Raw genomic sequence first — 16,745 nt, 5'->3', positions numbered from 1 at the left:
AGAAGAGGAAAAGAAGGGGGAGAGGGGAGGGGCAGAAAAAAGGGGAAGAGGAGAGAGAGGGAGAAGGGGAGAGGGAAAGAGAGATTGAGGAGGAGGGAAGGAGACACAGAGAGGGAGGGGTGGGGAAGGGAGAGGGAGGGAGAGAGAATATTATTAAAAGATACAACTCCAGCGGGGCGTGGTGGTGCACACCTTTAATCCCAGCACTTGGGAGGCAGAGGCAGGTGGATCGCTGTGAGTTCGAGGCCAGCCTGGTCTACAAAGTGAGTCCAGGATTGCCAAGGCTACACAGAGAAACCCTGTCTCGAAAAACAAAAACAAAAACAAAAAAAGATTCAACTCGATACTCTGTGATAGCTCTGAGAGAAAAATAACATTTTCCCACTAACATGGAGCTGGACTTTAGCATTCCTTTAATCGGGGACATAGGTAGACCAGGGATGAGTAACTGTAATTGTTCCTTTCAGCAAACCCACTTTTATCATCATATAAACCACAGCCAGAGGGCTTTTCTCTAGCAGGACCGCCTGCCTCTGCCTCCCAAGTGCTGAGATTAAAGGCATGCGCCACCACGCCCGGCCCTATGATACAGGTTTTATTGCTAGGAAACATAATATATCTGCTGCCTGGTCCTTTAGACATCATTGGTGACTTCTCTTGTGTTTAAGACAAAACAAGCAGACAACAATTCAACAGTGCTCACTAGCCATCCTTAATGCTCTCCACTATCATTGATGATCTATTGTTTGTATATACTGAGCGCTCTAAATAGAAGACTGTATTCGACCCACAAAACAGGCTATCTTCACTGCGAAAGAAAAGATTTACGAAGTTATGAGAGCACAGTGCTGTTGCATTTTCTCACTGATATGCCCCAATGGTAACTCTTTTTAATATTTAATTTTTAAAAATTAAAGATAGTTTTTTTTTTTTTTTTTTTTTTTTTTTAACATGGATTGCATTTTGCGGGTCCTATTTCTTACACCACATGCATGCAATGTCCGTGGAGGACAGAAGAGGGAGCCAAATCCTCTGGCGCTGGAATTACTGACCAATGTAATGAGGCAGTGGGCTGGAAATGGGAGCCTGGTCCTCGGGAAGAGCAGCCAATGCTCCTAACCACTGAGCAGTCTCTCCTGCTCCTATATTAGATTTTTAATTAAGACAATTTTTTTTTACACAAAGTCTAACTATAAGCCCAAGTTTGTTTTGCCCTCAGTCCTGGGACTTACATACTGGCCTATGGCTACTCCTTGCATGACATAATCCCTTAAGGAGAGAACCCCCTTCCTCATTGTAAAGAAAACTTTGCAACTATTTTATTATTTTTCTTTTCCACCCCTCCCCCTCCCCTGCCCCCACACAGGATTTCTCTGTGTAGCTCTGGCTTTCTTGGAATTCTCTGTAGACCAGGTTGGTCTTGAACTCAAAGACCCTCCTGTCTCTTAAAGATGTATGCCACCACCACATGTAATGTTTCTGGTTTAAGATGCATTTTAGCCCATGTTGAAACCTAAAATATTTTGATATCCCTTTCAAGGTAGTGATGACAGAATACAAAGAGACAACAAAGCAGTCAAACCTGCATTAAGGAATCTCTCCGGACTTCATAACATCTTCATTATCTAAATCAATACTTTATATGGAAATGAATTTCATTACGTTTATACAGTATTTTAGGGGGAAAAATCACTCTGTTTCAACTCCTTAATATAAGTCAGAAGTAAAATGCCCCTCCCTAGTCATCTCTGGTTCTACTTTGGGAAAAATGGGCTTTTAATACCCAGGAGAAATAAAAAGGGGGGATGGGAGGTGGGGGTATATGCTCAAAGTACATCATATACTTTAATATAAGTAGCCTATGTACATATGTGTCTCTATCATCTGTCTATCTGTCTCTCTATACTTTTAAAAAAATGATCTAAGGCAGTAACATGAGGGTACCACTGCCTTCTGCAAAACCCGGGCGTTGCCGAGGGCTGACAGCAACTCATCTCTAAGGACTCCCAGGAGGAGCGCAGGCCATCTGCTGAGGATCAGGGGACCAGGTGGGAAACTTGAAGCCCAGAAGCCCAGGATGCATCTTTCTACCTCCACACCGCAGAGACGCAGCAGCTCAGCCACAACAGCAGCGTCGCCACCTCCCGGGCCGACATGGCGCCAACTCCACCTCGGAGCAACCGCCTCTGCAGCGCCTCTGGGACTAGCACGCTCCCAGGGTCCGGTTGGCTGGTGCACGCGCAAGGCTGAAGGGAGTTAATGCGCGTGCGTATTGGGAGTCGTCCCGGGGTACCGAAAGTTAGCCACTGGGAGACTAACAATTTTCAGTCCAAAAACTCCACCTTGAAAAATCCAGGTTGGCTCAATAAAAGACAAACTATAAATGATTTTATTATTGCTTTGGTTTGTTCCCTGCTGGCCTTCAAACTCTTTGTAGCCCGGATGGCCGCCTTGCACTCAGGAACTGAAGCAGAAACCATGCTGCCTGCTGGCTTGTTCCCCCATGGCTTGCTCAGCTTCCTTCCTTCCTTCCTTCCTTCCTTCCTTCCCTTTGTGTTTTTTTGTTTTGTTTTGTTTTTTTCTTTTTCTTTTTTGTTTTTGTTTTCGAGACAGGGTTTCTCTGTGTAGCCTTGGCTGTCCTGGACTCGCTTTGTAGACCAGGCTGGCCTCGAACTCACAGCGATCCACCTACCTCTCTGTCTCCCAAGAGCTGGGATTAAAGGCGTGCGCCATCATGCCCGGCCCAGCTTATACGGCTCAGGACCACCTGCCCAAAGATGGCACCGACAGTGAGCTGGGCCCTCTCTCATCAATTATCAGTCAAGGAAACGCGTCGTGGACTTGCACACAGGTCACCTGACGGAGGCGATTCCTCAGCTTGAGAGTCCTCTTCCCAGGTGACTTTAGTTTGTGTCAAGTTGACAAAAGCTAACCGGGGCAGTATGTATGAAACTGTATGAAACAAAAGCTAACCGGGGCAGTACGTAATTAATATTACATCTAATTTTAAAAACAGGACAAAAAATTTTTTATGTTTTCAAGGCGCGGAGGGGTGAGGGATGAACAGAAACGAATAGTCATGGGTGTTCCTGCAGTTAAAAACTGAACACATATGATGGCACTCTTGCTTTCAAAGGGGTTGTAATAAAATTGAAGCAAATTCAGCTATCATATAGCATTATAGTATACTTATTAAGAGCAGCAATTGAATCTTTATTCTTTCTATTGTCACTATAAGCAGGAAACACAAACAATGTTGCTAGCAATGCAAGTATACCTCTGCTGATTTAATTCACAGCTAAAGTTTAGGGAAAGTGTGGGCTGGTGTATTATTTTTTATCCACTGAATTCTATCGTTGAAGAGACTGTTTTGAAAGGTGTTAACCCCAAAGATGGGAGGAGAAAGACCACCAACAATCATCATTGCCAAATTAATTAAAGCAAGCTTTCTTTATTCATGTGTTTGGGCAGCCTTCCCCTAAGTCAAGATTTGAGAGGTCAGTATTAGACATGAGGAAGACAAGGTTTTTATAAAGCTCGAAAGGGGGCGTTTTCTAAATGGGGGGTTTGGCAGGAAAAACAAACAGCGTCACAGAGGAAAAACATAAGCATAATAAGTTAGTCTTAATGGTTTCCTGAAACAAAGACGTGGTTGCAAAGTGGGCATAACAAGCAGTCGTAACAAAGTAGTCAAAAATACCTTTTGAAGCAAAGTTAGGGTTTAAAGACATGGTTGCGGTTTCCTGGAACTGGTGGTACAAAACCATTATTAGTTCTGTCGTTAAGGTTATAGGTGGGGCCTAGCCAATCTTTGAGAAACAGAAGTTTAATCATAAACAGGCAAGAGCCTAGTTTGTCTTTACCACGGTCTTTAAGCCTACACTGGAGGGAGGCTGGCTCATCACAGGCACATTGTGCAGACTTGCAGGTAGAGGAAGGAGCGCTAGTAGATATAAAAGACTGGCCAAAGGGATCCTGACTCTGTCACAAACAGGATTTAAGGCACAGCCCATTAGCCATTTAACCATCTCATTTGTAGCGCTCAGAAACAGAAGTACCAGCAGCTCTGGTTGAAGTTGAGATTCCTGGGTGACAACTGAAAGGTGAGTGAGTGAGAAGTGAAGACAGACAAGAAAGGCCATGAACAGCTTCAGACAGTATGACGCCTGTACTTGGGTGGAAAACCTGCAATGGAGCTCCTGTGAGGGTCAGAGTCTGCCATTGGCTTACAAGCTGAGGTTGGTACAGGGCAGAGAGGGAGTGGGAGGGGCTGGCAGGGGACTGTTGAAAGGTCTCCTTTCAGACCAACCTTTGCTAGGACTACCAAATGAGTAATCAAAAGTGTTGGGTGATTAAGAAATATCCCATCTGGCCAGTCATCATCGGGCCCCTAGGGGGTATTTGGCAAGAATCTAGGAAAACTAACGACCTCAGTTTCTAATGCTAACTGCTGCGGTTTCAAGGATATTGACACCATTTAACGAAAATGGAGGAACTGCTAAAATAGACTCCAAGGGACAGGAATCAGAACCAGGAGAACAGAAGTGGGACATCATTTTTCATGTCCTCACTAATGATCTCGTCTCACCATGTCACCTGTGCCCAGCAGTCTTAGTATGAAGTAGGGTCTCAAAGTTTAAAGATGACACGGTGGACAGGAAGAGTAAGCACCACTTATTCTGGTCATATCTGAAAAAAACACTGCTCAGCTTAGAATCTATACAGAGACCACCTAGTTAGTATGTGACCAGAAGAACTAGCAAGTGCTAAGCCAGGCTTTCTGGACCCTCAGAGACCACGGCAGTACATCCGCACTGGGGAAAAAGTACGCAGACTATGGCTCTATCCGTATGAATTTGCTTGTAGCTGTGGGCATTAAAACCTGAGTCGTGCATGTGCACACCAGCACTCTACTCCATGAGCTACACCCTCAGCCCTTTACTATTAGTGTTTTTCCAAAGCAATTAAAAAAAAAAATCAAAATTTAATGTCGCAGCTAATTTGGGTTGCAGTGAAAACATCAGATCAGGGCTGGAAAAGTGGCTCACAGCAGTTAAGAGCACTTGCTGCGCATTCAGAGGATCTGGATTCCCTTCTCAGCACCTATTATCACGGGGGCAGGGGGCTTCAACCTTCCTAGAGCTGTGACACTTTAATGCAGTTCCTCGTGCTGTTGTGACCCCCCCCCCCCGAGTCATAAGATCATTTCGCTGCTACTTCATATTTGCAATTTTGCTACCGTTATGAATAGTAATGTGAGTGTCTGACAGGTACGAAATCTGATATTTGACCCCTGTGGAAGAGCTGATTGACATCCAAAGGGGTCTCCACACACAGGCTGAAAACAGCTGTACTATCAGATGGCTCACAATCGGTCTGTTACTCCAGCTCCCAGGGATGTGATGCCCTCTGCTGGCCTTCACACACACACACACACACACACACACACACACACACACACACACACACACACCACACAAGGGTGCCACGAGTGCCCCCATAACATAAATAAGTAAAATAAACAAGTAAATAGATGAACCCACAATAGATAGGCAATAGGCATACTGTGGAATCAGTTAAAACTGAAACATTGAGAGAGCATACAGGAAACACATAGGCTTACTCAATCTGCAGACTGCCCAAGGTACCATGTCAACCCTCATGAGAGCAAGCTAAGCTCTATTTAAGAGTCTGAAAGTCTAGGGGGAATAACTCAGTGGCAGAGTATTCGCCTTAAACTACAAGGTTCTGGATTTGATCTCCAGTATATCAAGAGAGGGGCAGAAAAAAACAATGCATTTTATAAAATATGGTAAGACTGTGGGGGATCGAATAACCCAGGTGCATTACTACGGATATGACATAGGCAATTGACCCATCTCTGCGCCTCAGGTACTGTAAAAACAGGAGGAGTTACGATCTTTAGATTTCATAGCGTCCTCTGATTTTTGCTGCTTTTGAGTTTGCACTTTTAGTACTTTTTTTCCATTTTCAAATGTATTCGGCTCCATATCAGATTCCATGTACTTTTAAATTCCCGTTTGCGTTTTGTAAGGATATTTCATTCCTTAACAAAGCCAAGTCTTTAAACACAGAAAACAAAATTGTCTTTTAGAGACCAAAGCCAGCCAACCACGACACTATGGCGGCCCGCCTTGGTCGTCTCGCAGAGTACTGCATGCTGGGAGTTGTAGTCCCACAGCCCTCACGCCCTTCCGCGCCTCCGGAGTTTGAAAGCCCCAAAGAGGCTGGTGGGCGGGGCACAGAGGGCGGAGCTCTCAGTTAGCCACGCCCTCCCCTCGGCTCTCGCGCGGTTCTGCCCCGAGCGGCGCGCCAGTCCGGGGGGAAGAGGTGTGGCCACGGCCTTGGGGTGCTGGCCGTTGAGGCCGTGGCGCCGGCCGGCGGTGCTGCGACTCCTGCCTGCGCGGAGTGGTCCCGCCCTGAGCGGGCGGGCGGAGCGTGGGGCGGGGCCTGGCGGGAGGGTGGCGGCCCGCGGGGCGGGGCCGGGGCCGGCCTCTGCCTCCTTCTTCCTCCGCATGTGGCTGGCGGCGGTGGCGGCGCAGCAGTTGAGTTCACGCTCTGTTTGCCCGCCGCGTCTCCTCAAGGCTCTTCTGGCCTGACCGGAGCCATGTCGATCTCCGAGAGCAACCCGGTGGCCGCCTCCCTGCCCAACGGCGACTGCGGCCGCCCCAGGGCGCGGCCCGGAGGGAACCGGGTGACGGTGGTGCTGGGCGCGCAGTGGGGCGACGAGGGAAAAGGGAAGGTGGTGGATCTGCTGGCGCAGGACGCCGACATCGTGTGCCGCTGCCAGGTGAGGGAAGCCGGGCCCTGCCCGGGGATGCCGGGCGCGGTGAGGTGTCACCTTGAGGTGCGCTCCTCGGGCTAGGAGCTGCGGGGGAACCCCTGCCTGAGTCTCGGGTGACGCCCCGGGCTGCTCTGGAGCAACCGGAAAGATGCGCGGCGACGCCTGAGCTGCATTTCGGGGGGTCTGGGAACCCGGCTGGCGGTGCGCTGCAGGCGGAGTTGAGGGAGCTACCGCCCGAGGCCTGCTCCCGACTCCCGCTATGACCGGTTGAGGACCGGGCGAGGCCCACCCACCGGGGCAGCTAAGGCGGGGGGGACTCCTTTCTCCGAAATTGTCTGAAATCCTGACTCACCACTGCCCCACCTGCAGGCCCTAGGGCACGCGGAACCTCGCCTCCTCCGGTACACTTTGTTGTCACAGGAATCCGCTGCAGGGCTTCGGGAGTGTTTCGGGTCCTCTGATTTTTTGTTTTTTACTCCGTGTCCCATAAATTAATATTTAGGGGACATCTGTTTTTACTCATCGGCCCTTAAAGAAGGAATCCCCACTAAGTTGAAAGTGAGTGTGAAGCAAGTAGATACAGAGATTTCAAATCGGATATTTAGAAATATTTACAGTGTTTCGGTAACACAAAAAGTTGACTTTCAGGAAATCGAGTGTTTCCTACCCGGAGACACGTGGTTTTTAGTGTTAGCTCTCCCCCCGCCCCCCGTAGTCGTTTGCTTTGAAGCAGCCTAGAGACTAGGCCTTTGTAAAAGCTCTCAGAAAGCTATCTCCCACTTTCAGAATTCAAAATAGATGAGTAATACCACTTTCAAAACAAGGCGCAGTGTTTGAAGTTAATGGCGACACGTTTAGGTTGTAAGAATATTTCTTTTTCCTGAAGGTATATGTTTTTGTGTGTTGGTGGTGTAGGGTAGTCGTGGGACTTGGGTAGGAATTTGTGTGCAGAAATCTACCCTGTTTATTAGCTGAGCTACTATTGCTCCAAATACCGCTTTACCATCAATTCCTCTTTCACCTCTTTCTGTTTCTGCCCCTTGTCTGGCGACATGCGTATTTAATAGTGCTCTCACAGGTGTTGGCATGAAATCCCGACTCGACTCACATCGCCATAGGTAGCGCTCCAAAGCCCAGCCCTCACCTTTCAGTTTTAAAATCAAATCTGGTGTGCTGGGCTGAAGACTTAGAAAAGCACCTACACTCTTGTTGAACCAAAGGCTTGAGGCCTACTTTGTCTTTTTACTTGGAAATGTCCACAGGTCCTGGTACATTGTAGATTTTAAGGTTGTAGCCATTGTGGCATTTATCTAAAAGGTTCTCCGTCTAATATACCACTTAAAAGCTCTGGAGTGGGTTTATAGACAGAAGGTGTTACTATGTTACCAAGAAAGGGCTCATAAGGGAGGTCATGTATCAGTCCTATCTGATGCCTTTGGAGTGTTCAGAGACATGGTTGGGGAGAAGCCATGCTTGCTTCCAAGTGTTAGCTGAGGTTAGTGGAGAAATAAGTGACCAATCAGACGTCCCACACTTAAGAACTTTTAACTTACTACTTAAATAATCTTTACATTTTTTTTGAATGCTCAAAGAGCCCTTCCTTAGGATTCTTACTAATTTCATTAGTTGAAAGTAGGTGAGAAATAGACTTAAGCATTTTTCTTTTGGTGTTTTGTGTTTTCCAGACAGGGTTTTTCTGTGTAGTCTTGGCTGTCCTGCAACTCACTCTAGACTAGGGTGGTCTGGGGTCTGCCTGCTTCTGCCTCCCAAGTGCCCTATGGCACCCTTGACCCTGTAGCATTTCTCATTTGTGGCGGTGAGTCACTTCTGTAACTAGCTTATTGACTTTCTCCTGGGTTGTAACGTGAAGACAGTGGAATGCATAGTGGAGAAAGCTGGGGTAGGGAAGGAATTTTGAGCTTGTTTTTGAGTTTATTTGATAAGTGGAGTTTTAGCTATAAAGAATACAGTTATGTCACTTACAGGGAAATGGTTGGAGTTGGAAAACATTAGGCTAAGTAAGTCAGACTTAGAAAGACAAATATGGCATGTTTTCTCATCCAAAGGGAAAAACTATAAAAGACATGAAAGTAGAACTATCTGGCAAGAGGAAGGGGGTTGGGGCAGAGAGGGTGGTGAGTATGATGGATCAAAGTGCATGCTCTGCCTGTATGGAGCGTAATGAAATGTACCATTCTGCACAGCCAGTATTGCTAAGTAAGAATACATTCAAACAGGTTTATAGTAATAAAATGTGGATACATGTATCTACAAAATAATTCCCTCACATATAAAATAGAGCTTGAAATGTAGTTTTAAAGGGGCAGAGATGGGCCGGGCGTGGTGGCGCACGCCTTTAATCCTAGCACTTGGGAGGCAGAGGCAGGTGGATCACTGTGAGTTCGAGGCCAGCCTGGTCTACAAAGTGAGTCTAGGACAGCCAAGGCTACACAGAGAAACCTTGTCTCGAAAAACAAAAAAAAAAAAAAATAAAAAAAAAATAAAGGGGCAGAGAGAGAACCCTGACATATCCTGTAAACTAGTATATATTTTAATAAATAAGATAGCTTTTGTGGAGGGAAAAATAGGTGCAAAACTAATAGCATTTTCATTATTGGAGCACTTAAGGCCTGCCTTCTGATTCAGGATCATAGATGGTTATTTATAAATATGTAGGTACTCCAGATTCATAAATAAGTGTTCAGGACTTGAATCAAAGGATGGCCATTACTGCTGTGCTGCCTTTAGTTTTAAATCAATTTCTTTCTCCCCCGCCACTCCGGAAAGAAGAATAAGTAGAGGACCGGCTGCAGACTGATGATTCATCCAGGAAACACCTATTTTGTATCTACAGGACAACACTTAGCTCTGCAACGGAAAACCCAGAAAGGCTGAGCCTGTGTCTACAAGAAACTCCTAGTCTAGGAAACCACTACTGTGTAAACGGCTTTGTTGCCAGGGCAGGGGCGAGGAAGGTCTAGTGTGTGGAAACAGGACAGCACAGAAGTAGCTTGTTAGGAAACCTGTTACTGTTCCCACCATCCCCTAATAAAATACTATATTTTGTTTCTTTTATTTTATTGAGTAGAAACTACGGAGATGAGTAGACTAGTAGTTTGTACCAGCCTTATTTAGTGTTCTTAGAGGAAGCAAGGGTGGTGATACTGATTCCCATGGCAGACATGGTTTGCCTATGATCAGGTAAAACTAGATAATAGAATTTAGGGCTTGGGATCCAAAACTTAACTGTGATCCTTTAAGGCAGTGGTGTTTCCTGCTTTCATTGTGAGTTGTTTCATAATGGAAACTTAAGGTATGAAACAAAACCCGAGCCTCACCATTTCCACATTTGTGTGTCTGAAACGGAAAGCAACCATAATGGTAAAAGGCCAAGTGGATGTTTTTATTCTCCTAAGAATTTTCTGAGCACTTGAACATCTTTGCTAAAAAATAATGCAGATGCCTTTATTGTATTTTCTTTTCCTACTTAGTGTCTGATTATGTTGAATAGTTTAAGCAAATGTACTAGTAGTAGCTTGGAATCACAAGCTAATTGAAAATAGTGCTTAAAAGGGTGCTTACTGTTATGGGTTGACAGGTGCATTAAACTTGGGTGAGACAGTTCATCTGGAAAAGTGAAGATTTAGTGCCAAGGAAACGTCACTGACAGTAAGGATTGACTCAAACTGCCAGGTCCTTAAGTGTGAGCACTAGCCAAGAAATAGCATCCTTTCTGGTTCCTGAAGGAGTGGAGTAGGTCGCAGGCACTGTGCCTTTTTGCTCTAATCTGTAACGGGAACTTCATTCCTTCATTTATTTTAAGTTTTGTCAATTATGGTAGTGTCCAGGTATTTACACAATAAAGACAAAGAGGGAACAGATTATTTTAGAGTCCTAAGGGTTCTGAGATGTCTTTCTTGGACTTGTGCATGAAATCATTAGTCCTTGATACATGGCTTTTGCTGTTGTAAAAGAAGATACCATTGTTTTGTATTCATAACAACAGCAAGAAATTGCATTCATCTCTGTCACAGCAGGAACTGATTTAAGGGTTTAAAAAGTAATTTGAAGGAATAGAAAGGCTTAATAGCAAACTAAGCTAAGAATGGAGCCATTTTTGCAGACTGATTTCCTGTCCTTTCAGCACCCCCTGCCCCTCACTGTTTAAACTTCCCGAGGACCTTTAGCGCTTAGAAATTAGAGACTTAGACATAGCAGCAGTATTTGATCTGAACTTCTAGCATATAATTGGGCTTTGTGGCCTCTGGTTTTGAGTATAGAAAGAAAAAAAGATCCAAAGCATTTGTCTTCTGACTTTTTAAAGATCCAATTAGGAAGAAAGGGTTACTCATGGAAGGTCTGAGAACAATTACAAGATGACTAAGCATTGTTATTGCATCCCTGTATCCTATAGTGCCGTGCTATTGGCCTGGACACCATAGAAATGTTGTTAAAACTCAGCACTTACTCTTAACTTGTGTTGTTATCACTAGAGCAAGATGTGAGCTCCAAGAGCAAGGGGTACACTGTTGTGTAATGGGCTTGCTTCCTGAGTCACATGTAGTCACTGTGACAGACAATGGATGAAAACTGTGACAAGCAAACTGAGGTTTGTCTAGTGGAGGAGGGAGGTGGCCAGGCTGCTTCTGGGATCTGCCTCAGCAGCATTTCATAGATGCTAGCACTTTAAATCCTGGCTTTCTGAGGCTGATTGCCTAAGGTTCTGTTACTGTGCTTGTCTGGATCGATCACTGTGGCCAGGGGCAACGCACTGCAATTTGTAAACTGAGGGGAAAGAGCGGGAGCCGAAAGTATTCTTAAAGCTGACCTGGAGCTAACTGCATATTGGAATACAAGATAGAGGAAAATATCCAGAAAATTCGGCATTGTTCTTGTTTATAACATATTCTTTTCAGCAGTCTAATGTACTGTAGACCTCTTTTTTGGAACAAATAATTTTTGGAGCCAAATTATTTTCTTATTATTTCAATTCTAGGGGAAAAACCAAACAAACAGTGGAAATTAGCTATGTATTTTTGTAAAGGCCAAAAAAGATTCATTAGTAATTTGCTATTTTGCTTTGAGAACATAGAGGTTTCGTTATGGGTATTTTTATTTGTTTGTTTGTTTATGCTATAATGTTTAATTATTTCTTAGCTCTGTGATATGATACCTAAGTTATTAAGAACCTTAATTTAAAAAATATTTATTCTTGCTTGTTTTTGAGTCAAAGCCTCACTTGGTGGCCCAGGCTTGCCTGGAATTTTTATCCTTTTGTCTCAGCCTCCTGAATGCTGGAATTGCAGGCTTTTGTCACAATGCTTAACTAAGATAATGTTTTATTTTATTCTTTTTCTGTTTTCTTATTTTATGAATGTCTTTTGCCTGCATGTTTGACTGTGTACCACCTCACCTGTGTGTCTGGTGCCTGCGGAAGTCAGAAGAGGACATTGGATCTCTTAGAACTGGAGTTATGCATGGTTGCGAGCTGCGATGTGGGTACTAAGAAACAAACCCAGGTCCTCTGCAAGAGCTCTTAACTTCTGAGCCATTTCTTCAGCTGCCTCAGTTACTTTTTTATTGCTGTGATAAAACACCATGGCTACTAAAGCAGCTTGTAAGAGAAAGCATTTAATTTGGATTATGGTTGCAGAGTCCATTACTTTTCAATTTAGCCTAAGGCAAATTCTTAGGTCAAGGGCAAAAGCAGCCACCTTCCTTGCCAAGATTTCACAAGAATGCTGTCTAGCCCCCTTGCTATTATTGTTTGCCTCTGGAACCTCTTGAGCTAGACCTCCACACAGTCTGTGTAGCTCTCAGCAGTACTCTCTTCCAAAATCCTACTAGGATGGCCCATTACGCTCTGCCCACATGGTGTGAATGTTTTCCTAGTCCAGAGTCTCAAAATCTTCCACATTCTTCCAAAAAGCCATATGGTCAGGTCTGTCACAGTAGTCCAGTCCCTGGTACCAATTTCTGTTTTTACTACTTTTCTGTTGCCATGACTATACGATTACCAAAGCAACTTAAAAAAGAAAATGCTTAATTTGTCTTATGGTGTCAGAGGGTTAGTGCCCTTAATGTCAGAGTAAAGGACCAGCTCAATTGATCCTCAACCATGAGGCAGAGTCATGGGAATCTCTAGTTCTTTTTAACCTCTAAGTTTGTCCCAGTGACAAATCTCCAACAACACCACCTAACCCTTCCCAAACGGTTCCACTGACTGAGTACCTGTGAGAGTCATCCTCATTCCAACCATTGTACCAGCCTCTAGATAATTAGCCTTAATGTAAAAGTAGCCGTCAAAGAAAACTGCCCATTGGGGGTATGTACCATGTGAGAAGATGTGTTGTGATGTGTTTATTACTTGTACTTATTCTTGGTATTTACTATAAAAATAGCATGTAAGGCATTCCAATTTAGGATTTCCTGAAAATTTTTCCACATAATATGTAGTAAGGTATATTTTTGGACTCATACTTATTTTTTCCTAATTTTTTGGAGGATGTGTATATATTTCAGGCAATATAGGGTACATTCAGGTTGGCATGGCCATAGACAAGTTTGTATTTTAAGATAAATCTAGGTTAAAAGTGAGGCCGACTGAGGCTTATGGGGCATGTAGCCTTGGAATTGTGTTGGAAGTGGCTCCATCTACTCTGGTAGTCTGCAGGTGGGAGGCTGAGGTCGCTGGCAGTGGTGCTCCCATTTAGAACCTCTTTGTTTTGCTGTCTGCTAATGTATGTGGCTTCTCCTTGGATTAGTGTCTGTGTTTGAGGACAGTTGCTTGAGCTCTTAAGGTGAATTTTGCATTTTACATACAACTCATAAATATTTTAACGTAGCATCCAAATAGGCTCTTCACATCTGAGTCTTCATCTGTATTTTAATGGATATGATCATGAACTAGATTTTAGTTTATAGGTACCTCATTAAGAAACCTCTTATGAGACGGGCGTGGTGGCGCACGCCTTTAATCCCAGCACTCGGGATGCAGAGGCAGGCGGATCACTGTGAGTTCGAGGCCAGCCTGGTCTACAAAGTGAGTCCAGGATGGCCAAGGCTACACAGAGAAACCCTGTCTCGAAAAACAAAAACAAAAACAAAGAAAAAGAAAGGAAACCTCTTATGGCCAGATGTGGTGGTGCAAACCTTTAATCCCAGGACTCACTCAGGAGGCATAGGCAGGTGGATCCCTGATCTACAAAGTGAGTCCAGGACAGCCAAGGATACACAAGAGAAACGTCTGGAAAAACCAAAAGAAAGAAAGAAAAAGAAACCTCTTATGTGTACCCTCACTGTGTTTTAAGATTAGTTTTCATGCCTCAACTGCTCCTGAATGGCACTTAATTAAGGGAATTTAAGATTATTCCTGATATTTTCTTCATATTCCCACATTCAGGTAAACTTAAAATAATTTACTGAGCTGGCAATTTAAAAATGGAGGTTAGTACTTCAATGAGCAAACTTTGCAGCAAAATGCAATTTCTAGTCATTTATAGTTGAACTTTTCCAGCCCAAACTACATATTAACTTTGATGAACTTAGGGAGTAAGCTAATTTATCTCCCTGAAATTATTCTTCATAGCCATCTGCCTTTAGAAAACGTATGTGCCAGTTTTCATCTCTTGACTGTGGTTGATATTATCAGTACGTGTCATAGTAAAATATTAGCTAAGAGAATAGGCATTTGTTATACAACATGAACATTCTTATGTAATAATTATAATTATGCAGTTCTTTAAACAAATCATCGACTGAGTGGGGGTACTTTTGAGACAGGGCCTTATGTAGCCCAGGCTGGCCTCAAACGCACTGCTGTAGCTAAGGATGACTTGAATTCTTCCTCTTCCTGCTTTGAGCCTCCCAAGGCTGAGATTGCTGGAATGCACCACCAACATATTATGGATTTTTTTTTTGTTTTTGTTTTTTACATTTGTAGACATTTATTCTCCTGGACTAAAAAAAAAAAAAAAAACTTGCACTCACACATTGTACAGTTTTGTAAAATTACACAGAAATTGAAAATAAGACTCTTTGTTCCTAAGTGTGAGGGATCTTTGATGTCCAGTAATCTGCTGTAAATAGTGAAAACAAATTTAAACCACTTAAAATTTCAGGACTCAGCAATGCATTTCCTTAGGTAACAAGACGTCCAAAGAGGAGACTGCAGATAAGTTGTTGGAAGGACACTTAAAAAAAGTGGAAGGATTCTCCTGCCTAGGATGATTGCTATTTTCTTTTCATCTAAAGGGTTTGGTTAAGAGGTACTGAGAACATAATTTACTTTACACTTAATGTCCGGATTCTAAAATTGCCTATCCTGCATCCACAATGTTTGTGACCCTGAGTGTTTAAGATTTTAGGCTTTTAGTTTGTGCATGGAGTGGAAGCTTCATGGTGTGGAATTTTCCACTAATGATATCATGTCAGCACACAGAGTTTCAGGTTTGGGGGCTTTGGGATTAAGAATGAATATTTGACCTAGAATAAATAACTGAACAGTTGTCTCAAAAGTTACCAATATATTGAGCACGTAGGAAATACTTAGCAAATTCGATAATTTAGAGTTAAAACAATTTTAATAATGACGAATTAGCATTTTCTTGGACTTAGAAATTTTAATGTGTTTCGTATTTTAAGATATTCTTCTTGCAAATTTGAGACATTTTTTGAAGCACAAAATTATTATTTTTAGAAAGGCTGATTAAAGATGGGTGTGGTGGCGCACTTTAATCCCAGCACTTGGGAGGCAGAGGCAGGTGGATCTCTGTGAGTTTGAGGCTAACCTGGTCTACAAACGCAGTCCAGGACAGCCAAGGCTACACAGAGAAACCTTGTTTTGAACACACACACCCCCAAAAAGGAAAGGCTGATTAATATTGTCCTAATATCTAATTTTTGCAATTTAATATTTGGCATGTTACTATTTATTGACCATATAGGTATAGACTTGAGCAGGAATCTCTCTGTGGCTTTTTGACGGTAATCCTAAGCATTAAGGATTCCTTGATCCAATGTCTTAGGGATCTGTCACTAAGTAAATACTTAAGGTTGATTTGTAGTCTTAAGACAGGCAGAACTGGGAGCTAACTTGGGGCACATCCTAGTTTAAATCCATGTAAGAATACAACTTCCAGATCAAGAGTTGCTTGACACACTCAAAGACCAATGGCAGTTCCTGAGCATTTATATTAATTTACAACAACTGTCTCTCCCCATAGATTGTGTGTGTGTGTGTGTGTGTGTGTGTGTGAAGTATCACGAGTAATTAGGTTGATACATGTCCTATATAGGGCCGAAGACAGCCTTCCAAACTAAGTAGTTGTGCTTTTTCTACCCTTTTCTCTCTTAAAAAGGAATATGACTTTGAATTCCCCAGTTTCTTGATCATTTCAGAGTAATCACTCAAGTACACTCTAGGGGGGAGAGAGAAGAGCCAAACAATTATAAATTTGTTAGTAAATTAATATATGGCAAGCATTTGGGTTTCCTTGGCTTATATTCACATTTCAGCAAGAGTTAGTTAACTCACCTTAGAAAGCTAAGCTATTTGCCATATTTATTATTAGGCTCACTTTCCCATTTATTCTGTTTCAGGGAGGGAATAATGCTGGCCACACGGTTGTTGTAGATTCTGTGGAATATGACTTTCATCTTTTACCTAGTGGAATAATTAACCCAAACGTTACTGCCTTCATTGGTAAGTGTTTGAATTGAACTGCTCAGGGACAACCTAGTAGGTTTTCATTATCAAACTGACTTTTCAGTGACCCGATGGTCCCCTGATGCCATGATGCTGTATAGGACACCCCTGCCAGGCTGCTTTCCGCTCTCAGGGCCTTTGCAGAAGTGGCTCCAGGATGTTTACTTTGGAAGCATCTGTGAGATCATTGTAGCCTCCATCAGACAATTTCCAAAGACTTTCAACTCTGACTCA

At 43.4% G+C, this 16,745-nt stretch overlaps 1 protein-coding gene across 4 annotated transcripts in view; it reads left to right on the top strand.

The window, feature by feature from the left end:
• Window positions 1-6,513: 6,513 nt before the first annotated feature.
• Window positions 6,514-16,745, top strand: part of Adss2 (adenylosuccinate synthase 2) — an 832,666-nt gene continuing 822,434 nt past the window's right edge. For all 4 annotated transcript variants that reach the window (XM_051147969.1, XM_051147968.1, XM_051147970.1 and 1 more), the window contains exons 1-2: window positions 6,514-6,811; window positions 16,406-16,508. In XM_051147969.1, coding sequence (XP_051003926.1) covers window positions 6,629-6,811; window positions 16,406-16,508 — 286 coding nt within the window. In that variant the 5' untranslated portion in view covers window positions 6,514-6,628. The remainder of the gene's footprint in view (window positions 6,812-16,405; window positions 16,509-16,745) is intronic.

Source organism: Acomys russatus, chromosome 6, assembly GCF_903995435.1.
Source record: "Acomys russatus chromosome 6, mAcoRus1.1, whole genome shotgun sequence".
Taxonomy (NCBI): domain Eukaryota; kingdom Metazoa; phylum Chordata; class Mammalia; order Rodentia; family Muridae; genus Acomys; species Acomys russatus.
The sequence above is the reverse complement of the archived record's forward strand: the minus strand, read 5'-3'. Positions and strand labels throughout refer to the sequence as shown.